Here is a 27,676-nt window from a genome sequence, read left to right as displayed (position 1 = left end):
CGCACATCAGCATACCTTAGTAGTAGCTTTTACAAACTGAATTAAATACTTGCGAATGAAATCATAACCAAGGGCAAATATTACATAAAAAAGCGATGACGGTTTTTGCAAAAATGTGTTTCAAATTACATTTGTGTGCAGTTGCATGAATGCCTTTCTGTCTAAAAGCGTATTATGTATGGGTTGCAGTCTTTCCTTTTCACAACCATGGCAGGAAAGAAGTTCCGCAGTTTGTACCTCGGTAAGGTGGAGGTGGGAGCAGTGTAACAACAGTTTTAAAATGAAAGGCCACAAGAAGTGATATTTACTCTGACTCTTCCAGTTCAAAACTGTTATTACTTTAAAGAAAACCACATTTAAAGTGTCTAACCACGAGTGAATGCTTTTCTGTTTATTTCTTGTCTTTCGGTTTCTTCAGAAGGAAGCTCCTCAGATGGTTTGGCACTGAGTACAAGTGACCAGGCCTTCCCCGGCCATGGGGATTGCTCTGCCTGTAGACACAGGGACCATGTTGGAGTGTGTGTGTGATAGCTGTTTCTATACATGGACAAAATTCAGTTTACCCTTGCAGAGCACATCACATCTGCTCATACAGACTAAAACAGCGGCCGCTGAAGTGCGTGGCAGCAGCACTGTTCAGTACCACAGGAAACATTTTGGTCAGCGGTGAAGTGTGTTTCAGTAGCACAGGGTTGCTTGGGTTTTTGTAATTAGGTTTCACGGCAGAATGATGAGGAGGGTGTAACATAAATAGGGCTTTGAGAAGCTGGGCTGAAAATGTATGACAGTCATTAGTTTTATCTGTGTTTCGTTTGTTATAGACACTCATCACTAGGCAACATGATTGCATGAGAGGGCTTTAACTGCTCTGCCCTTTGTTCACTTTTTTAATTGATCTTGTACTGTGTTATTCTATTTTGAAGCTTATGCTTGGTAGGTTAGGTAGGTTATTGGTAGGTTTTTTGGTTTTGGTTTTGTTCTTTTGGTTTTTGGGTTTTTTTTTGTTGTTTAGCAGACTGTCCATGATAGAAGCCCATAGAAATACAAGTTTTATTTCTTAGTTCTTCCTTGTATTCCTGTTTGCCCTTTACCACACTTGTTGCCAAGACATGTTTTGCTAAACACAGAGTAATTTAAACTGCTAATTACTGCCTTTTAAAACTTCTAATGGCACTTTCTACTTCTAGTATTTCTCTTACAGACTTTTCCCTAGGAGAGGCCTACTCCCATAGCCATGGTCTGTGCTGAGTCAATAGCTCTGATACCGTTTTCCCTTGGTGGTGATGTGTGTAGTGGCAAGATTGTGAGACATAAACAATCCTTAAGCAAGCTCACAATCATACAGTTGGGTTTTTTTCTTGTGTGCTTGATACATGCATATCTGTGCTCTTCTGTGGAAGGTGACACCAATTGCACATATACTGGGTTTTTTGTTTTGTTTTTTTTTCAGAAACGTGTTTTAGCAACTTTTTGGTTTGTTTTCTTGTTTTTAGGCTTGCCATGTTCATAATGAGAGAGCCTTAGAGTTACACTAGACTTTCTTGAGCCTGCTCTGCTGTCATCAGCTGTGACTTTCTTCCTGCAAATGTCATTTTAAAAGACTCGCTTTGGAATGTACTGTGTCTGTAGTAAAGGGTATTTTCTGAAAACCTCTTCCTGTTGAATGGTTGCCTTCTCAGAGAGTTTGTATCTTATTATAATTACCGCTCAGCTGCCTCTTTTCTTCTGTATCTGATGCAGAATAACTATCGTGACAGAAGGACGATGTCTGAAAGCAGACATAGGAAGGAAAACTGGGTGGGGAAGTAATGTCAAGTAACTAAAGCCATAAGAATTAGAGAGGGGAAAGTATTATGGTATGTATATCAAGCACTCCCTACCCAGTTCTTGTAGCAAGTGTCCCCTAAAGTAGTGATCTTCAACTGGAATCCTGTGGGATCCTTGGTACCTGTGAGAGCTTGGTGCCGTCCCGACACCACAGGACTCCTCCACCCCCAGCTTGATGGGAAGAGCAAAAGATGAAGGTGCTTGCCCAGCATCATTGCCAGCAAAGTTTAGTGTTTATTATGCTGTGCCACTCCTCTATATTGTCAGGTTTTATGCTGCAAAATAGTGTTGTGGGAGTCCGGTATTGCCTATTGGAGTTAAGTCACTATGTTAGATTCCACAGTGATATTCAGCCTCTGGCCTATGATGGGACACTGCTGCTACCTGGTTTTATGTGCTAAAAATAATTTCATTCTTTGGTGCTCCCTCTTGACAGTCTTAATATTCAGATTATGTAATACAGGTCTCTTGAAGTATTAATCAGTAAATAATTGGATTTGATGTTGTTTAACTACCGCTGTTTTAATTTTCTCTTTTCCACTCCCAGCTTGGTGATCCATCTATTTTCCCTGCTGTCATTGTGGAGCATGTTCCTAGCGCAGACCTCCTACACAACTACTCTGGCTTATCCTGCGTGGATGAACCCAGTGACATGATCACTGAGAGCTCTCTGGATGTCGCAGAAGAGCAAATAATAGAAGATGATGATATCACCCTCACAGGTTGGCAATTAAAATATTTCTGTGCCATGTTTTTGCACCACGATGGTTGTGGCTAATGGTGGAAAGAGCTTAATGATGAAAAACAACGGGAAGCAAAATTATGGTAGCATTGAACGCTGTTAATTCTGTACAAGACAGAGAAAATGGCTTTAATACCATTAGCAGGTGCTTGGAGTCCCAGCTCCACAGCTGATAATGGTGAAGAGTTTCATCCATCAACAGAGATTAAGATGGAGTCCTGCTCAGAGTACCAACAGGGTTTTTACTTTGCTCTTCATAGGATTTGTTTGTTCTTATTTAATGGTTGGTACGTACCTGAGTAAATGTATGTACCAAAAAACAGGCATATGCAGCTTGACTAGATGTACTGTTTTTAGCTCCCTGAGGGTACACAATTAGACATAAAATGTGCATGTTAACGTGACTTACTGGTGTGAGCATGCTCATCATAGTATTCATTTTGGATCTCTTATAATGATTAGTGCCGAAAGTACAGATGTTCTATGTAAATTCTGTGAGAAAAGGTAGCCCCAAAGAGAAAACAGTTCTCAAGAGGAAAGCTCAAATATGTCACTTAAAAACCAAACCAAACAGGCTTTCACTGGATGCACACATTTGAAGCATTTTTGCAGATTGAGGCTGAAAGGTGAGGCACACGCTTCACAAAGTGAAGATCTGTTTCTGTGTCTCTTTCAGCCATCAGGTTCCACAGCTGGACCCTCTCCAGGGCTGGAGATGGTTTGCTGGGTTCGATCACGCTTTTGACATATTTCCAAAGGCATACCCTGATACAATCTTTTACCACCAAAAGCAGAACAAAAACTCGACAAAACTTGACATGAGGAGCAGTTCACAGTGTAAATTGACATGGGCTGTTCTCAGTAAATGGTTTTATCTGATAAATGTGACTCCTCTTTTTTTTTTTCTTAGTAGTGAATTATCTGTGAACAGACTGTGACCATACAAATAAGTTAGCTGCTTAGTCAAGAAGGTTTCACATACTTAAACATTATTTCAAGTTGAGACCTCTTGCCAACTATTCACTCGCTATTCATATTAATTATTCACACTGCAAGTGGCATTTCCTCAGTGTGTTACTTAAGCACCACTCAGCGCGGCTGTGTGAATTTTTCATAGCAGATCATTTTTGTGAATCCATATTTGCTGTAATATGTTGTGTGTGAATTTTTACTTGCATGAGTAATTGTGAAACTCCACTTTTGTGAATGCTCTTGTTAACATTTTTTTTTTTTGCTGCTGGTCACATGAGAAGGGTTTGCAAATTGCTGCCAGAGACTGAAAATATGTAATCCTTGTAACCGATGGTGTCCAAGGGTTTCTGGGATATTTTGGAGGCAGACAAGTATGGTATTGTTCCCATCATCCGTTGTAGTTCAAGCCCTTTGGTTTTCTTTAAAGGCAAAGTCCTTAGGAAACTGGAGCTGCCACTTTGCAGAGATTATTCTGAATTCGGGGACCATGGGGTGCGAAGACAACCCACAGGAGGTGAGAAGAGGACTTTGGGGAAGGAGCCCTTGTCACCTCCCTGCCTGCTGCAGGCAAGCATCGGCCGTGCCCGCAGCTGAACTGCAAGGCTGCTGTGGAGAAGACCCGGTTCAAGCGCAGTTTGCCGTAGGCTGCCTCTGAAGTGGATCTAATTGTAACTGAAATTTCCCACCTACTCAAGTTTTCATCTGTTTTTGTTGTGTTTTTTTTTATCCCCTCTCTTCTTTGAAATTCCCGTCTTGATTTTTTTGTTTTCATGGGGCATGTTTGGTCTCAGCAGTGAAACATGTTGTTTTGCTCTTTGAAGTTTGTACCGGGCTTTTCGGCTACTGCTGCATTATGCCTTTGAGAAGGCATCAGACATTATAAAGACTGTACTAATTCCATGTTAAAATATTCATAAAACCTGAAGTTCACAGCAAAACGAAACTGAAACCACCATCATTTGTGACTAAACATTACAGAGAAATGGCTGCTTAATACGCAGGATTTGTTTTCTTTTAAAGTTACCAGTTTTTCAGTACTGTTTTACGACTCTGTCGTGTATTAAGCTTCTCTTTTCTCCCAAACTAACAGAAATTAGCAGTAGGTCTCCTGAAACTGATGCAATTTGTTTTTATGGATCTATCTGCAGAATGATGGGAGCTGGTAGTTTTTTTCCATCTGTAGGATGTAGCTTCAGCCTTTCAAAACCACAGCTGCCACATGGCTTACCTGTAGTGTAAATTATAACCTGCAGAAAACTACCAGAACATCTGTTTCGTGTGAAACCTTGTTTGAAAGATGGCTAACAACCAGTTTTTCAGTTTCGTTAATGCTCATGCTTTAATTATTTTATAATGAATAGGCAGACTTGTCACTGTCTTCTTTAAAAGCACTTTTCCATGGAAAAACTGCAATGGCAATTTATATGGCCAGTTTGTTGCCGGTATTATGGGACTTTAAATGATTGCTGTCAGGTAGTAAAGGGTGATTAAGAAAATAAATTGGAGCATTTGGCTTTGAGAGAAGTTTTATCTCTAAAGGGAATATTGAATTGGGTTTTCTTTCTCTGAAAAATACAGGGAATCATATTTTCTGCAGAATAACTTCTAGGCCAACTCTTCAGATGGTACAATTCGCTACACTTTATTTACCATCTAAATGTAACCTACAATTACAAGATGCGTGGAAGGGAGGAACTGATTGAATTATGCAACTTCCTGAAAACATTTTTTAATATTTTTATTTTTTTTAACTTTGCCATGTCTGGCCAGCTTAATTTAGAAAAAGAACAGTTAATCAAATTCGGTCATTTTGTTGTTCACCTGTTCTGGTGTTGTTTTGATGAGACCAGGGAAGTGGCTGCACTGAGTTTATGGGGGTGAGGGAGGAGAAGCAGAAAATTTGTGCTTAGATGCCCTGTGCCCTTATCTGAGTTGGGAGCCTGGAAGTGTCCTTCTTCATAGATCCATAACAGTGCTTAATAACCAGTTCAGAAGTTATTTACAGCATTTTGAAATTGGGGAGCATTTGGCTTGTACATTTGGTGAAATTTTAGCATTTGTGGCACAAGCCAAGCTGGTCAGGCAGGAGAACGAAGGCAAAGAGATGTCAGGTGCTGCAGTCCTGCACAAACCCAGCGTCTTCTGTGATCATTTATGGTGCTACAACGAAATCCAAAGGAGTAGGCAGGTGGAAACAGGACCTTGCAGTGTTCATTTGTGAGGGTTTTTAGTTGACAAGATGCCAATTGTAAAAAAACAGGTAAGGTTTCAGTTATTTTGTAAAGAAATTATTCACCGGTGCTTGTAGCGTCTGGTTAAAAACAGCGAGTGTTTTCCATATAGCCCCGCAGTGACACAATTTTCCTTACAAATTTTAAAGGCTTATTTAAGAAAGAAAACAAAGGGTAGGGTCGCCTGAAATACCTGTGTTCTTAAACTCAGTTTTCCAGTGTCAGTTACCAGTCAGCTCCCAGTTGATATTAAAAAGCAGTCACTTAAATTTAACAACTAGCTATTCTGCAAAAGGGAGCTTTACTTTTAGCACCCTTAGATTTCTTCTGGTGATACTTCGAGGCTCTGCAAACCCCGTTGTTGTCTGTAGTAAAACCAGCAGTGAATTCAGGCACTGCTCTGCCCAGTACAGCCTTTATCTTGGCCTGGACAAGGACTCGTGTTGTCCACCCTCTGGAGCAACAGGAGCGGGACGGGATGGCTGGAAATGGGGTAAAGCTCTCAAAAAAGAGGCCAGGCAGGAGCAGGGAAAGCAGGACTTTGAACTGAGGCCTGCGGGGAGCTTCCAGAGTGCAGTGTGGTTTCGTTCTCCACCGGATGAGCAGCACAGAAAGCTGTGTTTGAGCAGGCCTTGCGCTAGCACCGCTGCTGATTCACAGCAAACCTGGGCTCGCAGTAATTGGGCTGTAATTGGCGGGCAGATACAGAGGCTGTGGCTTGCTCAGATGAACAAGAACTGGTAGAGTACCCTGGGAAAAAATGAAGTTACTTTTGGGTGTGGTTCCCTCCCTTCCCCCCTTTTTTTCCTTTTCTCTTCCCCCCTTTTTTCCTTATTCCTTTTTTTGCTTTCCTCTTTTTACCTTTCCTTTTTTCCCTCCTACTTTTTTTCCTTTTTTCCTGTTTTTGTTGTTTTTTTTTCAAGTTTATACCTGTTTAAGACAAAGTTTGCGATCTGATGCTTCTCTACCACCACTCTTTCAGCTCTGACTTTGTCAAAGTGTAACAAATAAGCCATTTCATCCTAATTCTTCTTAAATTTGTGACTGTATCGTGAATGCCTGTGATTGGAACACCTTTCTGCTACATTAAGAGAAACACTAACATAGCAGACACTGACTTGCCTTTGGTAGTTGAGTCTCAGGTGATATGAATTAGCATCTTGCTGCTCACAGGACAGAGAGGTGGTTCTCCATTTCCTCTGTGTGGTACTTCACACCTTGTTTGTGTTAGATCTTGAGTTCTTGTAATTCAACTTGCTAACCCAGTAAAACCCAAACCACTTCTTTTAAGCCACTTTAAAAACCTAAATTGTCTTGCTGCGTGATCAAAAAAAGCGTGAAGCCTGGCTTCTGTTAAGTGACAGGAGTTTGGATCATGAACCAGGGGCAGAGATGGGAGGCAGAACCACAGCCCTTGTTTTTTCAGCAGCAGGGAAATATGAATTTAGCTCAAACCACCTTGTGAAGTCACCATCTAAGAAGAGGCTCGAAGGATGTTAGCAGGGACATTAATGTGATTAAGAAACTTATTTTTTGCCACTTTGTGGATAGACTGCTGGTGCTCCTTACATTTTGTGAGCATCAAATGATATTAATTCCTACATTTATGTTATTTATATAAATATTATAGGTACCCTCTGCACCTGCAGCTCTGAGAACGAGGGGGTGCTGCTGCTGGCTTTTAAATTGTATGTGGCAGCGTAAACCAGCCCCGCTCAATGGCTTCAGCTGAGCTGGATTGTGGTGGGTTACCTTCCCGTCCCCTCAGGCTACGTCAGAACTGATGACAGCTGCATTGGCAGTGCTGTGTGTGATATTTAGGGTGACGGTCTTATGGTGGTAGATGGTGTGGGAAGTTCCCATACAGATAAAACGTAGAACCAGAAGTGATCAAGTCAGCACACACTCACTACCTCCCCTTTTCTCTTAACGCTGTCCTCCTCCCCAGCTCTGCATTTCTCATTTCTTAAGCCCCTTTGGAGATGGCAGCCAGAATGTGCAGGTCCTTAGCTCTCTGAATGTCTGTGCAAGATATGGGGTGGGGAAATCACAGAATCACAGAATGTATTGGGTTGAAAGTAACTTTTAAAACTCATCCAGTGCAACCCCCCTGCAGTAAGCAGGGACAGTGTTACCAGATGAAGTTGTTCAGAGCCTCATCAAGCCTGACCTTGAATATCTCTGGGGATGGGGCCTCCACCACCTCTCTGGGCAACCTGTTCCCATGATCTACCACCCTCATATTGAAGAACTTTTTCCTAATATCCAACCTAAATCTACCCTTTTCTAGTTTAGAACCATTACCCCTTGTCCTGTTGCTACATGCCCTAGTGAACAGCTCTTCCCCAGCTTTCTTATAGGCACCTTTCAGGTATTGGAAGGTCGCTGTAAGGTCCCCCAGAGCTTTCTGTTCTCCAGGCTGAACAACCCCAACTCTCTCAGCCTGTCTTGGTAGCAGAGGTGCTCCAGCCCTTTGATCATCTTTGTGGCCCTGCTCTGGACCCACTCCAGCACTTCAGTGTCCTTTCTGTGTTGGGGACTCCAAAGCTAGACACAGTACTCCAGGTGAGGTCTCACCAGAGCAGAGTAGAGGGGCAGAATCACCTCCCTCGCCCTGCTGGCCACACTTCTTGTGATGCAGCCCAGGATGTGGTTGGCCTTTTGGGCTGCAGATGCACATTGGTGGCTCATGTCCAGCTTCTCATCCATTAGTACCCCCACGTCCTTTTCCTCAGGATGGTCCTGTAGACAACAGGGTGAGTTGGTGTGTGGTCAGGGATTCCCAACATCCCTCTACTTTATTCTGTCTTAGGCTGAGCCTCTGGTGCTTGGGGCATGGTAGGACTAAGGTCACAAAGTATCCGGAAGGTAAGGAGGCTTCTCCTGAGCTCTGTGTGCTGCCTGTAAATCACAGCTGGGTGGAGGAGATAGGACTGATCCGCAAATGTCTGCATTCATCTTTGCCCTTTTTCCTACTGGTACCATGGCTGTAGCTGTAAATATTTGGGGTGAAACTGGGGTTTTTTGGTTTGTTTCCTTTATTTAATTGGTGATTGTTTGTGCTAGTGAGCTGAGTGCTTTGTTAATACGATTTTTTTTTTTAAGTATAGAAATTCTGGCATAAACCTCATGCTTTTATGTGAAGGAGGAATGTTGCAAGGTCATTGTGCTGTGTTTTATGGTGCATTTTTGCTTGCTCTGTCAGTCAGCCTCCTTTCTTTTTCTTTTTTTATGTTTTTATGACTGCCCCACCCGAAATTCCTGAAAGCTGAGCAGGGAGAGAGGGTGTGAAGCTGACTCATTACAGCCTGAGAAAGTAACTGAGGTTCGTTGGTATCCTAGGGAGGGGAATGCTAATGCAGCCCTTTGTACCGCTTTGATAGGTGCAAGTGAATTCCCCAGCTTCGCTTCAAATCCCCCTCAAAGGATAAGGGAGCCTGGCCCATGCAATACAACAAAAAGTAATTTCTGAAAGAATGCTTTAAACGTTTCTAAAGGTTTACGATACCAGGTACAGGAACTAACGTCTAACTCCTTTGTCATGCTACGGTTATTTTGAAATTAAAAATAAAAATCCCCTGGTGAGGTACTCCTCCGGTCAAACCAGTGTGATATTCTTGGACAGCTGTTATTTTGCAAAATGATATTTTATTGGATTTTTTGGTATGTAGCTTCAGATGACCTTAATTATAAATTAATGCTCAAGAGCTTTAAATTTGTCTAATGGCCACCCTCATGAGATTGATGAGAGATGGTCTACGAGTCCAAATTTTTGAAGAGTTTGCCAGCCTTCTCTATTGCTTTTCATGTTTTATGTTTGCTTTCCAATGTGTTTGTGGAGCCCTACGTATAATTCCCATGGATACAAATGGTTTAGGTTTTAGTTACACCTTTGGATCATATACTCTCTAATAGAAGTTGTGGAATATTTTCTTGTCTGTCCTGAGGCTGAATGACAGGATATTTCTGGTGAGCGTCTCCTAATTATGGAATTCACTTCCTTTACACCACCATAAGAAGAAATTAGCAATATTGTTTTATTTAGAGTACTATCTAGAATATTATTTGTGGTAGTGTTGTGTCTTAGGGTTCATGGGTGTTGTGTTTTACTGCATGTACTTGATCAGCAAAAAGAGGGGTTTGAAAGATCAGAAACATAGGGTTTGTATTGGTTTTGGCTTCTTTTCATACATACAACCTGAAAAATGTAGTGGATTAAATAAATGAAGTGATTGCAGTGTGCATTTTCTCCCCAGCTGACCTGTTGCTCCCCATCTAGTAGAAGACCATGTTTACCACTTTTTTTTTTCCTAGAAATGAAGTAGGGATAAATACCATGTTAAGCTTTAAGTCCCGTTTGTAGCTCATTAGTAATTAATTTTTCTCTCTTGCTTTCAGTTGAGGCGTCTTGTCACAATGGAGATGAAACAATGGAAACAATCGAGGCTGCTGAAGCACTTCTTAATATGGACTCCCCTGGTCCTATGTTGGATGAAAAAAGAATAAGTAAGTTTGTTATGAAAGCAAGTCCAATCTATATTTGCCTTGTTTATTTGTGAGAGAAAGAGGGATTGCAGCACAGTTGCATGGACTTGGTAAGGTTATTTTGCTTCCAGGTAGACTTTACGTACACAGTTTGGATATCAGAAAGCCAGTGTTGTATGCAATGAAGGATTTCATTGCCATGTCAGAGTTGAACAGGTAAGGAAAGAATCAGGAGAGGAAAGGTGTGAATGAAGTTGGGTGGTTTAGATTGCAGTGTTTTATTTGGCTGATAGAGGATTAGTCTATTTATGTTGCTAAGATAAAAGAATATACACTTACATCTGCAGATTGCCTCGAAGCTAAATAAAAATGTGTGATCACCCAATAATTGTGCTTTTTGGGGGAGTGGGTTGTATCATTAAATTGTTCTGATTTAATAGAGCTTCTGCTTCTGTAAAATGTTGCGGGTGGATATATTCCATTACAAATTAGTCCTTAAGTGTCAGAGTTCTATTTTATTCTATGTTTGGATTTTTGCTGGTAAAAAAAATAGCTTTTAAAAGTCCTTGTGGATGTGTGAAAATATTCCTGATTGTCCCTTTCCCTTAAGCAACTATGTTTGGTGCAACCGAAGATGATGATATGGTGGCTCCTATTACACACGTGTCAGTCACACTTGATGGGATCCCTGAGGTGGTGGAAGTTCACCAGGCCCCAGACCCTTACGCCGAATCACCAGAGACTCCAGAATTTGAACAACCAAAGAAGAAAAAAGGTAAGATGCTACGGGAGCACAGTGGCGTGGTGTAGGAGGGCAGTGAGTGTCACACTCTTATGCCCTGTGAGTGTCTGAACCATTCTGGGTGTCAGGTCAAAGTAACTGAGCGTGCTCAGCTAGAAGTACACAGAAAGCATTTTCTCACTGGGAGTGTGAGCACAGATACTGGTGCTTAGACACTGATGATCTTGGAGAGGTACCAATGCTGGCTTCTCCCACAGAAAATGTGAATCTCTGCTTGTTCCTGTTCATAGTTTCTTCTTCAGAGCAGAATTGCAATGCAAGCTATAGAGCTTGTATTACTGTGAATCCTGAAGTACTTTAATTAGCTCTTATTTAGATTCAACTAAAGATACTTGATCTATTCAGAATATGGGAGGAGAACAAGGAGGGATTTTTAACTTTTCTTGAATATGAATGGTTTAATTCTATTTTTTTAAAATAGCTGCATGCTGTAGTAAGTGTTAGTCCCATTTGCAGTGGATAACGTTTACACATGGTCCACTGAGTGATGTTTCATTGGGGTCCGTGCTGTGCCAAAGAGAAACAAAGCGGTGTTAGTCAGACCTGCTCCTGTTTTCTCACCCTGCTTCAGCGTGGACCACATCAGAGGTCTTGAAGCTGATGTCTGGAGTGGAAAAAAAAAAAGTCACGCACCGCAGGCAGATGTAAGGTGCTGTTGCAACAAATTTTTTATAAAAGAAAATAAACGCAGAGAGTTATGTTTCTGGAACTGATCCCTGTGCTGATTCAAAGCATTAGGACTTTGATAGGTTCCCCTGTGAAATAAAAACCTTCCAGAACATGGCTGCTGCTACCCAGCCATACCCCTGCTGAATGAGAGTGCATTTTTGCTGCTGCTTCTAAATGTTGGGAGCTCTTATTGGTGAGAGGGAGCATATCGGCCTGTGGAGATCTTGGGGAAGCCTCCTGAGTCCTGTGTGTGTCACAAGGTCTGGCTGAGATGGGTGTGGGTTGGGAAGGCTCTGAGTCCCATAAGAAAACTGAACTGAAACCGCTCTGGAGAAGAGCTTTACCAGCAGCTGACCTGAGTGTGCTGCTGGGGAAATTACCGTGCTGTGTGCACTGCTGTGAGATAACAAACTGTAAGAGGATTTTAAACTGGTTTTTTGGTTTTCTTCTTTTTAATGTTGGCTGTATGTGGGTCAAAACAAGGAGCCGCTGTCTGCCAGACAGTTAACTTCTTTGCTTGATACCCTCTTTTGTATTATGCTTCTGCTTACTCCCACTCCTTCCTCCTGCCTAGCTGAACGTTAGAAAACCAGTTGCTTCACAGCAAATGCGTGTGTTTGGTTTTGACAGTTACATTGGACAGAAAAATACTAGAAAAGATGCATCAACGTAGTGTTTCATTAACTACTGCTTTTCAATGAACTTGAGGCTTCATGAGGGAGATGGTCTTGTGTGAACAATGCTGAAGTGTTACTTCAAAATGTCCAAGCATTTGTAAGGCATTGGCATGCAACAATTACTGCAAAATATTGTTGATTTTGTAATGCACTTTAGCATGACTTGCAGTGTGTAGGTGGGGGTTTTTCCGATTTGGTTTGGTTTGTTATTTGAAGTGCAGTCTGTTTCCATTCCTTTGGTCAGTTTTGTGGCGCAGCAGAGGGTGGTGCCCATTCTGCCTTATCCATACCGCTCATGATTTTAGAGATTTCTAGCATATGTAGCCCATCAGCAAAACCTGTAGGGTTGCACTGTGCAGACCATTGCGGGGTAACTGAGCCAGAATGGCACTGCCAAAAAACTTCTCCAGAAGTGATGAGGTGATTTCGCTTCCTTTTCTTGCGGGCCTTATTGCTGCAGCAGGAGAGCTGTATCCACCCATCTGCTCAGCTCCAAATCCACGTTCAGCATGACCTTTGCACTTGTGAATGTCTGAGCTGCTTAAAGATGGATCAGAAAGACAGGTAAAACAAAGGAATATCAGAGAAGGAAACTTGGAAATTTGCTATACTAATACCTTCGGTCCCGTTTTTGCTATGGGAGGTATCTGGCAGTAGGTGGTCACCTAAGTTATATACACATTGCATTTTAGTTATATACTGTTTTTAATATTTTTATTTGCATTACATTTTTTAAAACAAAACCTGCTGAAAACAGTGCAAGAAAATGTATGGAACTTTTTCTGGTGTGGTGTAAGATACTTAATCAGAATGAGCATCTCTCTTTCTAAATATCAAATTGATTTGTAGCATGAATTTGTAACCTGAACTGTTTTTGCAACCATGGAAATAGGAAAGTAGAAATAGCAATTATAAATTCAGTAGTTATACAAAATTACAGAAGCCCCACATAAGGCTTAGCTCTTGCACATTTTTCATCCTTCCTCTTTGTAAAATTCTCTCCTAAAAAGGATTTTAGTGATGTACTCTGAAAGGTAACAGATTCGTGCTCTATTGAACCGAAGGAGGAAGTGTGCTAACGCTTAATGTGCTTTCAAAAAACATCTTCGTTTAAACAAAGGAAACGTATCTTGTGTGTCTTTGTTAACTGTGTTTCTGATGGTATCAGTCAGTGCTTGGAAATTATAGTTCACAGTGTAGTCTAAACCTCTCGTCTTAAGTATCTCTATCCCAGATACAGAGCAGTAACATCAATACCTTTCTGTAAATGAGTTTCACATTCTTCACTGATTTTGGATGGGTTGATGGTAGAGAATTGTCCGTATAGGGTGTCTTGAAGTAGTCTAGGCTGAGGTAAGAGCCTAGAATTGCTGTAGCAGTAGTGTTCACTTAGTAACTTATGTTATCTCTGATCACAGAATCACAGAATGTTAGGAGTTGGAAGGGACCTCAAAAGATCATCCAGTCCAACCCCCCTGCCAATCACAAGTGCATATATTATATGTAATTGGTATTTGTGTTCCCTGAAGTTGACCAGTGGTAGCTCAGTCATAACCTAATAAGCCTTCATTTTGTTTTCAGACCCGATTTGGACACAAGGTAATTAATTAGATCAAAATAACACCCCCACTCCTTAATGGCATACATTACATCTGTACAAGAGGGGAAATGAGATGAGCACCTGGCAGAGCCTTCCCATAACAGAACTCTAAGGGGAGAAAAGGACTGAGGGACTTCTTGTGCAGTAAAAGCTGATCTGTACAGGAGTGACTTCATCTAGACATTTGAAGGAAAACAGACAGTTCTGCAACCAGTAATGCTGTTAAAAATGTGCTCCAGCAGTTCTTTATCCTTTCATATGATGATACACAAAAAACCCCAATATTGTAGGATTTCCTCCCTCCCATCTTCATTCAAATCAAGGAAGACATTACTGGCCGAGGCGATGGATGAACTTTATGTCCCATCCTCAGTCGTGAATCCTGTCTTAATGGAAGCAAGAAAATTAGAGGACTCCAGGCGTTAATAGAGTTTCCTCACTGTAGCTCTCCCAGCTTAACCAGCTCTTCCTCCACCCCATGCCCTGTCAAAAAAAGAGAGAGAAAGGAAAAGGTGCAAAGGTGGACTTAGCAAGACTTAAAAGCAAGACTTAAAAGATGAATGCTCAAGCCAGTGTTTCTTGTAGCTTCTTTACAGATACCTGAAAGTCTAGAAATAAGAAAACAGCACAGGCTGGCACTGAGCTGCGTTTTTTTTCACAGGTTGTGAAAAACCCTCATGCTTACTCTGCAGCAGAGCTGCTTCCTTACTAAAGCAGCCCCTAAAAACAAAACCAAAAGTGGAACGTCACAGTGTACAGGATTGCAGAGGCCTATTCGTCATGCCTGTGTAGAACAAAAACTCTTGGAGACTTTAGAGTAAAGATCTAAAATTTAGATCTTTAATTATGACAATGGGTTATTAGAATTACATTTCTCTGAGTCCTGTGTCTGCTTGGTCTGTTCTGCCTCTCAAATGAGCAGAGGTAGTATGTGAGTAATGTAGGTATTGTCAGTGTACTAAGGTGTCACTGCAAAACCTGATAAGAGGAATTGTTTGTTTCATAAGGAAGGTTTCTGATGAAGTACATTACCTGTAAAAGCTGCCACTGCAGGGAATGAGAACTAATAAAGGAATATGTCAAAGCTTTTATGTTGAAAAATACTTCAGCATGACTTAAATATTTTACTCCACTTATGCTTAGACAGTTGATTTCTCAACATTTCCAGATGAGTGCTCTTCAGTCTTCTCATCAGTTGTAACTAACTTCTTCCTTTCGGTCTTCCTCACCAGACAGAGCCACCATACTTACGGCTTTAAAAACTGGTGGCTTTTCAGAGCCTGTTGCTGGTTCTGCGAGTCTTAAAAAACAAACAAGTGGCTTTCCTTTATGGTAGCCACTGTTGATAAAGGTGTAAAAGACAATAGGACTGAGAAATGTTTTTTTCATGTGACAGTGTAGTTTGCTGCTGTCAGTGGGGACTTCCAGTCTATTAAACAAGCAGACAATCTTGTTTTAATCCCTAAATTTCATTTTGGTGCCAAGCAAACAAAATAGTGTTCTGTATAGTGTTCTGGCTTTTCCTGTTCAAACTCTTTTCCACAGTTAATAGCTTATTCTTCTTATCTCTACTATTTTAAGTGTACCTAAAGTAAACTTAAGAGTACCTAAAAAGCCACAGAAATTTCCAAGGTACTTTGGTAAATTGAGCATAATCTTTACTAGAAGTACACTGAGAGCATAGGGGATCTCCAGTCCTGCTGTAGAAACTGAAGAAGTTCAACTTAGAGCTGAGCTCCTAACTTAAAAGAAACTGAATCCTCTCTGAATCAGGGAAATAAATCTCTTCGCTTTTAGGTCCTTGCTCTTTTTTATTTTCTTCTTTTTAAGCTGCAGTTTGGCTTACTGGTGGTTTATTTCAGGGAAGAAGTCAAAACCATTGCGTCCTGAGTCCCCTACTGCAACTCCAAACATATCTGTGAGAAAGAAAAACAAAGATGGAAAGGGTAAGTCCAAGAGTTGTCACTGAAGTTTTTAAAATAATATTGTTTCTGAGTGACCTGTAAAGAGAAACATTTGTCAGGTAAAAAGAAAGTGTTCACTAATTTTCTTGTGGCGTAAAACCAGGTCTTATGCTAAGAGGTAGGTAACATCTCATCTTATGGCAAGTGAAAACTTAGTGCACAAGATTTCTCGGTGAAATACCCAGTTCCTAGGGAGAACAACCCATTTGTCACTTTAATAGCAAAGGTTCTTGGAAACTCTTCAAGCTCCCGCAGAGGCTGCTGTGTTTTGAGGGAAGTCTTGGGGAGCACTTTGCATTGTATTAGGGTTTCTTGCGTTGTGGTTATTTTGACAGATGATCTTTGAAAACCTTTTCCATCTGTGTGTGTCTTAATTCTGCATAAGGAACTAATCAGGGCTGCCGGTTGGCAGCAGGAAGTACCAAGCCCTAAATTTTGAGGAATTATAATGGAGCTTGAAGACTTGGGCAGAAAACTTGGGGTTTTGATACTTCTTTTGTTCCTCCTGTGTTTAAAAGGAAGAAGAAAAATAAATACCACATAACTGACACAATAAATAATTTCCTCCAGACTGGACTATTCAGCAGTGCCTGTCAGTTTTGTCAGCAGCTCGGTTGGGTCCTGTTGGGTCCAGCACCCACACCCGTGCCCGGGCTGGTGTTTGAATGGCACCCTGACGCCACAGCCCCCACCGAATTCTGCTGTGCTCAGCGGGAGCTGGAAATGAGCCTCCCTTGTGTCACCACAAGTGCCTGCGACTGATTTGCGTTCAGTATTTGTCAGAAGAGAAGCCCAGCCAAACCTGGAAGGTGGTGACATAAGAATGTTGGACTCACAGGAAATAAAGACCTGTTTGCAAGCCATAAATATTTAACAGGCTAATGCCAGCAATTTTCAGTATACATTGTTGCCGCTTTTTTCTTTAAATTAAAACCTGATTTTTAAGTAAAAATGAAAGAAGAGTATCAGAGAACCCTTTAAATAGTGCTCAAATGAAATAATAGAAAATACTAAAGCAGCTAGCCACAAATTAAAAGGCAGAAGGGCCTAATGCTTTTGTTGATGACAGCAAGGATACGCCATATTTCATTGTTACAAAATTGCTAATTCAGAAGGAATTAAAAAGGAGCATGTTGCCTGAAACACTACCCGTTACAAAAAAAGCTACCACAAAAGCATTTGTAGCATTTTGAAGAACATAGAATTTAAGTAAAAGGTATATTAATATAACCCGCCATGGTAAGGAAGCAGCTGGGAGATCCTGAGAGTTGCCTGGCTCTCAGTATCTGTGTATGCTAAAATACCAAACTCTCCATATAATTATTTGGTGTGGTGTATGGAGAAAACTGAATTTTCTACATGTTTCTTCTGCTGTGACTCACAGGAGGTTAAAAATTCTGCCTATGCGTAAAGCAGAGGGGCAGACGCTCCTCTTCCCAGTCATTTTCAGAGGCTAAGCAGTGACAGATTTTCAGACTGCCCTGATGCAGCTGAGCATTTTGAGTCTCGACTGCAACAAAAGCAACCTGGATTAGATGGTGAGTGGCTGGGAATGCTCTCACTCCCGGCTCACTTTGTGCCTTGCCTCAGCAGTCTTAACCTTTGCCTTCAGGGTGTGCAAGGGCAAACAGAGGACTCTTTTATGTCAGCTGGGAGACATTTGGTGCAAAGGCAGTGATTTTTCTCTAGGGATGCTCACTTTGGAAGTTTTCACCTGCTGGAGGAGCCATTAAGATTTTGTACTGCCAGTGTTGTTGGCTTTGCTGAATATTTGCAAAATAGAGATTATAATACAGTCGTATGGGAGTTTTAATTTGTAAGACACCTCCTCTTGTTGGAAAAAGTTCGGACTGGTGGTTATTAAGGTTCAAAAACCTGCCAGGTGAAATTGAAGCTAACAAAAGAGATCCTGTCACCTTCTGGTGCATGAGGGATCATTTTTTCGTGAAACTTCAGAGCTCTGTGCACACTGTCCTTGCTGTGTTTTTGCATGGCTACTTGTGGGAGGTGATACTTTCACATAAGAAGTATTTTTTTCCTTTCTCAGACTAACAGCATATCACTAAGAAGCTTATGTGCAGCTTCAAATGTCCAAAAGAACATCAGACACCAAAAGCCTTAAAAAAAGCAGGAAAAAGGATCTCATTAGTCATACGAGTTTAGACTCCTTAAATGTGCTTTTGGGAAAAACGAATATGTGGATTTTGTACTAGTTTTAAGTATTCACAATCTCTGATTTTAATGCTGTTTCTTTATATGTGGTAAACACCGAATGGATGTGATGGGTTTCCATATAGGAGTGTTTGTGGCTGCTTGTCTGTAAAATGAAATTTGAGTGTTGTCTATCAGCAAGTGCTCACTGGATTAAAAAAAAAATCTTTTTCTGGACTTTATTTGTGAAGGTTTGCCTACCTCAGCATATGCCACTGCTTGCCCCATATAAATCTAATTGCTAAAAGTAAGGGTTTTGTTTAGCCTTTTAAAGGATTATAACACTCACCTCAATTCAGCAAAGTATTTAAGCAAGGGCTTAATTTCCAGCATTTCCAGAGGATGGACCTGAACGTGTTCCTATTCGAGGTAAAGCAATAGTGACTGCTTCTGTAACTGGATTAGGCAGGAGGGAAGCATACGCAGAGGTGACCAACGCTGTCCAGTGGTGGTGGTTGGAATGGGGTGACTGTAGCTTGGCTGATACCCAGCTGTAGGTTACAGGCAGTGGCTATGGTCTTTGAGCACCCAGATTGTAATAACTAACAAGAATCCCTTCCCATCCACTTCCATCAGTATTTCCTAGTCTTGATGATATACTACAGTGTATTCATAAAGGTACAGCTTCTTAATTTTTAGATTATTTACATTGTTAATAACATATGATCAACTGATTTATTTTTTTTTCTGTATCCTGAAATTCTTTTCTTTTAGGAAATACAATTTATCTTTGGGAGTTCTTACTAGCACTGCTCCAGGACAAAGCTACATGTCCTAAATATATCAAATGGACTCAAAGAGAGAAGGGCATTTTCAAACTGGTAGATTCCAAGGCTGTGTCCAGGTTGTGGGGCAAACACAAAAATAAACCAGACATGAATTATGAAACAATGGGTAGAGCTCTCAGGTACGTGCATTTTTTATAATAGACTGGTTTCGTTGCCTTAGTGTTTGCATGCATTAAATGTCTCTTCTAATTTGTGTACCGACAGTAAAGGGATAATGTTCTATCAATTTGGGAAATGGAGAAGTTATTTGTTACTTGAGAAGCAAAATAAATAAGGTCACTCAAAGTAACCCTTACTAACTTCAACCCCAAAGCTTCAACCTTCAGTCTCAGATCAGACATTTTCAGTGCTGCTGCAAAAACTGCATTTTCACAACTAGCCACGGACAAAGTAAGAGACTTCAGATTCCAAGTAGGCCAAGCCTTTTACATAAATGGTGAATGTTTTCTCAAAAAAATCCTGAATTCAGGTGTATTAATGAAATTATTTCTGCTTCTTGCAAGTGATCCCATTTCCAGTGGAAGATACAGTTTTAGAATTCAAGTCTGTGTGTGTTTCTCTGAACTTACGTGTACAGACACTTTTAAAACATCACATGCCTCTGCCCATCGGGCTGGGGTTTTTCACATTTTTGCAGAAAAGACTGTGCAAAATAAGCGGACATCCACAAGTGTGGGTGATGTGAGCTTCAGTCTTACCTGCTGATGTGTCATTTTCCAACTGAGCAGCTATACATTTCACTTCTCTTCACCCCTCAGCTTGGTGTGCATAATTTCAAATTGCCATGTTAATTTGTAAATGTAACAGAAGCAGTGCTCTCCTGTTCTTTTCCCCTTGCTTTGTCGTAGCTAAAACGTCTGCCTGTGCTCACTGGTGAATAAGCATGAATTCAGGTAACTGAAAGAGCTGTATGAGTCCAGGGGAGAATGGCAAGTTTTGTGCAACTTTTTTAAAGAGATGTCAGTTATCAGTTGATAACAGAGCTGCCAAGTCATGGAGTTCTCTTCCTCCTCAATTATTTGATGCTGCAATTAAAGGTGACAAGAAATACTAGTAAAAGAAATTTGTTTGAGGAGAAATTACGCTATTAAATTGGCCATTCCTTTATCATGAAGAAACTAGGCTCTTGAAATATTGAACATTAAGCTTCTACTCATTACTGCTGGTCTTACTGTCTGTGGGGGCTGTTGCCTTTTTGTTTGTTTATTTGTTTTTTTTGGCAAAAAACGCTGTGTAACTTGATGTGTGTATGGTTTACACAGATACTATTACCAAAGAGGAATACTGGCTAAAGTAGAAGGTCAGCGCCTAGTCTATCAATTTAAAGAAATGCCAAAAGATCTCGTCTATATAGATGATGAGGACGCAAGCCCTAGCACTGAATCATCAGATTCAAGTCTGCTCTCAACTCCTGTGGCCAACAGAAACCAATCGAGCAGGTCTAGAGCGTCCACGAACACGGGAACAAAGGGAGGCTCAACCGCAGTGCTCAAAACAGGAAACGCAAAGCCTGCTAAGCTGAAGGAGCACGGAGAGGTTGTGCAGCGGCAGACACCTGGCTTGACTTCAGAAGTTTTGAGGACAATGCAGTCTCCGCAGCCAGTACATCCCACGCAGCTTTTTCGGACAGTTCACGTAATGCAGCCATTGCAGCCCCTCGCGGAAGGACATGCAGCTGTAACCAGTAATGTTCCGGATGAAACGTTAAATCCTTCGGTTCAGAATATAAGGTAAGAAAATGTACAGAAAATAAATGTGTGAATAATAATAAATGCACTGGATGATGGCTAGATAGACCAGATTCTTTGTTGTGCTTCAAAATGTTGCTCATTTCCTGGTTCAGTCGAAGTGAAACAGCATCTTTGTTGCTGATCCTAGGAATTGGGAGTTACTGCAGCGTACTGCGATGTATGCGCTCAGAAATGCTCTGCCTTCGGTGGAGGAAAGCTTGTCTGTCCTGTGGTATTAGGCCTGATGCAAATCCTTGAGAGCAGAAAAATACACAACTTTTCTTTAAAATTGGTATCATCAGTTCTGTCCCGCAGCAGAGGCTGTTATTTTCATGGCTCTGCTTTTTCACCGTTTGGTGTCGTCACTTTTGAATTATACATGGTGTGTCTGCATGATTCCTTCAAAAAGATTTTCCTTCTTGGTTCTTAATTTTTCTTCTGAAGCATTTTTTGCCATGTCTTTCATCTTTTGTGTTGTCCCCAGCTACAACAGGGAAAAGCTCCGCGTTATCTACTCTTAACATTTTGCTGCTGTTACAAGAGTGTGTTCTTTTGATTGTAGAAAACAATTAACAGAGTAATCTCATGGGAGTTGAGTATGTGCAGACTATTCTGGGAGTCAGTCATACTTCCATGGGTAATTTCTAATTCAGCTGGCTAACACTACACAGCATTTAAGCATTGTGGCTCCTTTGCACCTACCTGTGTTAGCAGCACCATCTGAATTGAAGAGTCTTTAAAAGCAGTCATTTACCCCTGGTTTTACGCTAGCCTGAGGAAGAAGTTCTTTACTGTGAGGGTGGTGAGACACTGGCACAGGTTGCCCAGGGAAGTTGTGGATGCCCCCTCCCTGGAAGTGTTCAAGGCCAGGTTGGACAGGGCTTTGAGCAACCTGGTCTGGTGGGAGGTGTCCCTGCCCATGGCAGGGGCTTGGACTTGGATGATCTTCAAGGTCCTTTCCAACCCAAACCGTTCTGTGATTCTATGAACATAACTTTTTTTTCTTTGAGATTTGCTCTGTTAACATCACTGTTACAGTGTTTGGCATTTTGTACCACAAAATGGAATAAAGCTATTTCCTGCTCCCTTCCTCTGTTCTTTCCTTTGAAAAGTACATCCAGAGCCACCGATAGATTTGAAGTGGTACTGACTATCTGGGGTTAACCATGCAATTTTGTCAGAAGTAAGTGATAACATGAATGAGACCAAATAATGTCTTCCTTTTTCAAGGAATAAGTTTTGATCTCTCATCTCTGCTACTAGAGGGGATGTTTGTAAAAGTTAGTCAGTTATTAAAGCTCCACTCATATAAAAAGAAAATCCAGAACAGCAGTAACAGCAAGGATTTTCAGAAGAACTGAAAGAAGAACTGAAACTCTTTATATCAGCCTCCAGTGTCTGATATAATAGAATCAGTATGAAATGTTTCTAGAGGTAACCAAATAGTTGAGGAAGCTGAAGATTTATATATAGGAAATGACAAACCCAAGACTGCAACTTTCATCAAGAAAAAAAGTTATATTATCCCTTTTTTCCTTAAGGGAAAAAAAACCCCAAATGTTAAAATTATCCCTTGACTTCCTAGTTTGAATCCTTTTATTTTCTAAAAAAATATGCAATGTTTTCATTTATGCTGCAATATGAAAAATTCACACTGAAAAGAGAAATTGACTGGTTAGTAAGGTTGCAAGGGAATTGAGCCATGAAATCATTGAGCCATGAAAGCAAAAATCCTTTTCATAGTTACTTGTAAGCACTGTAAAACAAACTGGAAAGAGTAACGATTTTTAAGAGACAAAATCTATTTTCATTTGCCTTTTAATTCTAAAATTTGAAATCAAATTGTGTTTCTCTTATTGTCGTAACCAACTAGAATTAGTTCAAGATGCACAGAGCGGAGGGAAGAGTTATATTTGATCAGGAGTTTGTGTGAAAGATAATGATGAAGAATTTGACCAAAGCAACCCCTAACCAACCATTTTTGAATTAATTTAGAAAATTAATAAAAATCTTCATCAAGGTGACATCTTGAAATTTTTTAAAGCTTAGAACGAAGCTACTCTGTACAATGCAATCCTGTGATTTCAGGGTTGATGAAGGATTTAATTACTTGTAAGTTATAAAAAGTGACTAGTGTAGTACAGTGAAAGGAAATGAATATAGACAGACATAACTGAAGCTCTGCAGTACCATTTAAGTCAGTAGAATAATGCTATTAAACATCCATGGGCAAGAGTTCAGCAATTTACAGAGTTAAATAGCTCTAGGCTAGACCCACAGTAGATTACATATCAAAATCATGTCAACAGTGTAGAGGTTATAAAAAATGGCAACAACAAACAGAAGTATCTCTAAGACCTAATAAGGCTGGCAGCAAGAAGTCCAGCCTAACATTTGGAAAGCTGCTCAGTGACATTAGGACATCAGTTATTGCATCATGGTGTTTCACAATCGGACCTTGGGCAATGAGCTAAGGGGAAAAAAGTAGTGGAGTTGATACACGTGTCAAGTTCCAGTGAAGTAAAGGCCTTAAAGCCTGAGTGTTCTCTATTGCATTGGAACTAATCCTGTGTTAGTAACTTAAAATGTTATTCCATGAAGTCTTAATTGCACCTTCCTTGGCCAAGATGACAGTGTCTCAGGTGAAGGAATATAAAAAGACCCATTGGATCTTTTCGGTAGAGTACGTAATTACTGAATGGTGTAGAAGTATCGTGAATTAAGAAAGAATGTACTAAGGTGTGTGAGCAGTTACAATGAAAATAAGAACCACAACCTCAAATTTTTTTGTGTGCGCTTTTAACCAGGATGGGCCAAGCTGAAAACCAAGGTGCTGATGAGTCCTGGGCACTACCCATTCCAGGCTCTCAAAATACAATTTATGACAGATACATTTCTGCTCAGTTTCAAAATGCAAACTTCAAATAGTTTGGTGAGGTAGGACACACTGAACATTTTTTGGAGCATATATTTTGGGTCTTGTTTTATAATAAGGCTAAAACAAAGGAACTGGATTTTGGGTTGGTTTGTTCAAGCAGCCATAAGTCTCTAGCAGATGAACCTATTTTTGTACATGGTTTGAATGCAGTGGAGCTTCCATAAGGATGAAATGAGTGGTCTACGTGATTTGAAAATGTACAGCATGTACAATTGCCATTGTAGAACAAAAGCTGACAAATCTGATGTTTGCACCTCTCTGTGAGGCTGTGGTTGGAGTCACTTTATAGTAGTTTTATAAGGAAGCATGAGGACAAATAGCAACACTGGTTGCCAGTCGCTGTTCAGAGATTGGGGCACATAGGCAGTCAAGGACATTTGGGAGAAAGGGCCACCAGGCTTTGGGAGTTATCCTCGAGAGTTTTTCTGACCTGTTCTGGTTAGTGGTTGGGCTCTGCTTTGAAGCACAAACATCTTAGACCCATATAATTTGTCTTACATAATGTAGCTTCTAAAGTTTTATTCATATAAATGTTCTTCTCTCTTCTTCACGGAAATCAATGTTCTTCCCTCTGCAGTAATTTGCTTCTGTTGTGTTATGAGAAGAAAATTAATTATGGGATTGACCACATACTATAGAGAAAATATTGTGGATATTAGAGGTCAAAACAATTGGCTTTTTAACAATTTGGCTGCTGTATGCAGGGGAGACCAGAAGTGTTGCTTACCAGGGGTAGGTGCTTCTTCTTCAGCCCCAGTGCTTAAACAAGAAAGGCTGTGGTGTGGTGCTACCCCAAGCTTGGGAAAGGGGGCAAGAGCAGGGTCAGGCCATGCAAACTGGGTTTTGCAGACCGGGAAAGACATCCAGTATCCCCAGTGGGAATATTCAGAGTTGGAAACTCACCGCTCTGCAGGTCTGACCACTCTGGCTCAGTTACTGCAGTCTCCAGTCGTGTAACCGGGAGCTGAATTTGGCGCCGCCTGTTTCCAGTGATAAGACAAAAATAAAAATGCCTCTCTGGATGAGCATTTTGTTTCTAACTTTTTCCAATGAGCCAGCTTTTTTAAAAAAGTCTTTGAATTCAGCGCCTGTAAAATTGTTCAGTTTAAACCAGAATAACTGACAGAGGTTAACCAGAGGTTCTGGTTTATTGAAGTAACTCTGTTTTAATTTGGGATTCAGAGGCACTGACGTAGGCCTGGGATTCAGCTCCACGTTCATTGGGTCATTTTGAGTGTAAAGGGCATCCTTTCTGTTGCTGCAGAAAGTGTATGTCACCTGTAAGACCAGGGACTTTTCCTTGACTAGGACATCGTACGGGGCTCTCAAGTGTCCATGTCTGGGAAATTCAATTACTCCCTTAAATGACTGGGGCTGCAGGTAGAGAGGCATTTTCACTTGCCTTTATCAAGAGTAGTAGTGATTTAAGATGGAATGGCTTGTGGATGGAGTGAAAAGAGGCTCTCATGTTACTAACAGTTCAAAGAAGATCTTATTGCAAGTAATTTAAAATTCTGTGTCTCTGTTTGTTAACACTGTATGAGCCATAGCTGAATCTAGCTGGCAGCTCTGCGTAGCAGGAAACTTGCCATTAGTTGACTGCTAACAGATTCTGTGCAGTGCTTTAGCAGAATTCAGGTTTTAAACACAACGTTTTCATCAAAATCCAGTTTATTGTTTCTTTCCTGTATTTTCAAGTTGTCATTGTGATAGCTTGGACAGAGCATGTTAGAAGAGCAGTATCTGACTCTGTTCTGCACCTGGGGAAAAAGCTAACGCAGGCCACAGAGGACCAGTGGGATGTGCTCTGTGTGCGTTCACTTCTGAACTGGAGAACTGCTACATACAAATCAGCCACAGCTTTCACCTTTTTGCAGCCTTTGGGTAGAAGACCTTGCAGTAATTCATTCCTGAAGGTGACACAAGCGTGGACCACAGTGGCAAGATCCTCATTCAAGAGGAGAAGGAAGGAAGTAGCTGAAGGTGAACAGTCTTTCTTCTGGGCATGAGCGTTCTGTGTAAGAACATTGAGGAAGTCAACACTATGCCAACACAGTGGATAAGCAGAGGGAATTACCTTTGAAATTCGTGTCTACCCCAGGCAAACACGCATCCTTTTGCTATTCTTCCATAATCTGTTTCTGTGTCCAAGCTATGATGTATTGGTGGTCCGACTGCAGTTATGCTGATGCTGAAAAATAGACAGATTTGTCTGGTGTGAGTTTATCAACTCTGAAAATGTGATTACAGCTGCTGTTTCACATGAAGTATCTTCATCTTGTGCCATGCACAGATGTTAGCTTGTGTTAGTTGTGCAGTGAATGTCACCATTATGTTCTGTGATCATACTTTACACCCTATCTATATTGATTTAGCTCGAGCTTGTGTAACCACAGACACAGGGAGGCAATCTGGCACTGTCCTACTGAGATTTTACATTGACCATCTGCTTTCACTTCTTTTTCCCTGAATAAGCATGAGAGTCAAATCCTCATGATGTCAGCTAATGTTGTAGCCCATTGCTCCTCTGCCATCCCTATGAGTATGCTGAATAAAAACCATCAGAGGTGTCGGTCTCTGTAAAGAGCTCACTGGTGCTCCCTGGGACTTGATAGGAAATGTGAGTGAAGGAATATGATGCCTGCTGAGGAATTCTGGATAATCAGAAATTACTCCTGGCTAATATTTGGAAAGCCTTATTTGATCAGCCAGCATTGGTGGGCGGGCTTTGCTTCTGTTTGCAGGTAGACAGTCATCTTCTGTTGGTACAAGTTGGCGTCTTCATGCTCTAAAGGAAGGCCTGCACTAGAAGCCCATTTCTGATTTAATTTCTGCAGTAGGTAGGAAGAAGGCTGCTTACAGCAGAAGGGACTTCAGAGTCAGCTTGACAGATTAATTTTGTTTCTGCATAAAGAGAAGCTGTCCACAGGAGCTCTCTTTCCATGTCTTTGGCACTGTCAAAAGAGGTGGTGTTTCTGCAGGTCTCTGTTAGTAGCATAGTTTCTGAGTTTCAGTTCGGGTGAGTGTGCAGTGTTGAAAAGTTTTGGAAAGAAGACTTGTAAGACTATGTGGGTCAGTAAAAAGGACACTGGACTTGGGAGCCGAGTCCTCTGTCCTCATGACATAAGAGACCATCTTGTCCAGACAAAGAGCTAGACAAGAACAGGCAACTTCTGCCCTCAGATGAAGCTGTGTTCACACTGGGCATGAAGGCATCAAATGTCTTTCTACTTCTGATGGACATCTCCCCCTAGCTTAGCAGCTCCTGTCAGGGTGGCTCATGCTCTAGAAGGGCCAGCTGGGGTGAAGTACTGACAAGATTGCTGATGACTGAGGATCATGTGCAGGAGTGCAGCTGTGGAGCAGTTTGCAGTGCGGGCAGAGCTCCTGAGTTGCATTTGGCTGATGCTTCCTGTCGTCACTCCAAAGAGATTGCCTCAACTTGGGCATCTGAAGCAGCTCTTAACAGCACATCCCAGCCCTGCACCTTCCTGCTCTTCCTAGCTTTCTGGAATGAGTTGTTTGCAAGCATTCAGTTGAACAAATTGGGAAGCTCCCTGGAAATTTGCCCATTTATCTCAAGGCTATCTTGTCCCCTATAGCCATAGGTTGAACAATGTGTATGCTGGAGAGGGAATTCTCCTCTGTTACCTCTCTCTATGTATTTCTTAATATTGCCTTTTTTCATTTTCTTATTGTGCTCTGAAACGCTTTGTTTACCTTGGCTTGTAGCTTCAGTATTTTTTTGATATCTTCTCCCTTTCTCCATTTCGTACATTTCACTTAAATTACCATGAATAAACTTGTTTTTCCTGCCTGTGACTTAGCTTGCTTTATCACTAGGTACCTCTTGATGAGCTAATAAGATTCTCCACAATTCTAGGCTGTTAATAGTAACAAATGGACCAAGCAATAGATGATCATTTTCTGCTAAGCTAAAATGACTTCAGAATTTTTGTCATTCTTTTCTCCGTTGTAACCAGACTGTTTTATGGCAGCATTTCCTTTTCATCCCTGTTGCTCAATGTTCTTGTTCTTTT

At 41.1% G+C, this 27,676-nt stretch overlaps 1 protein-coding gene across 1 annotated transcript in view; it reads left to right on the top strand.

Annotated features, from left to right (window-relative positions):
- Positions 1–207: 207 nt before the first annotated feature.
- Positions 208–27,676, top strand: part of ELF1 (E74-like factor 1 (ets domain transcription factor)) — a 32,326-nt gene continuing 4,857 nt past the window's right edge. The window contains exons 1-7 of the mRNA XM_010179339.1: positions 208–252; positions 2,375–2,549; positions 10,171–10,278; positions 10,868–11,032; positions 15,868–15,951; positions 18,895–19,087; positions 20,231–20,698. Of these exons, the coding sequence (XP_010177641.1) occupies positions 208–252; positions 2,375–2,549; positions 10,171–10,278; positions 10,868–11,032; positions 15,868–15,951; positions 18,895–19,087; positions 20,231–20,698 (1,238 nt within the window). The remainder of the gene's footprint in view (positions 253–2,374; positions 2,550–10,170; positions 10,279–10,867; positions 11,033–15,867; positions 15,952–18,894; positions 19,088–20,230; positions 20,699–27,676) is intronic.

Source organism: Mesitornis unicolor, unplaced genomic scaffold (genome assembly GCF_000695765.1).
Source record: "Mesitornis unicolor isolate BGI_N332 unplaced genomic scaffold, ASM69576v1 scaffold48842, whole genome shotgun sequence".
NCBI lineage: Eukaryota > Metazoa > Chordata > Aves > Mesitornithiformes > Mesitornithidae > Mesitornis > Mesitornis unicolor.
Note: the sequence above shows the minus strand (reverse complement) of the source record. Positions and strands in the feature narration are given on the sequence as shown.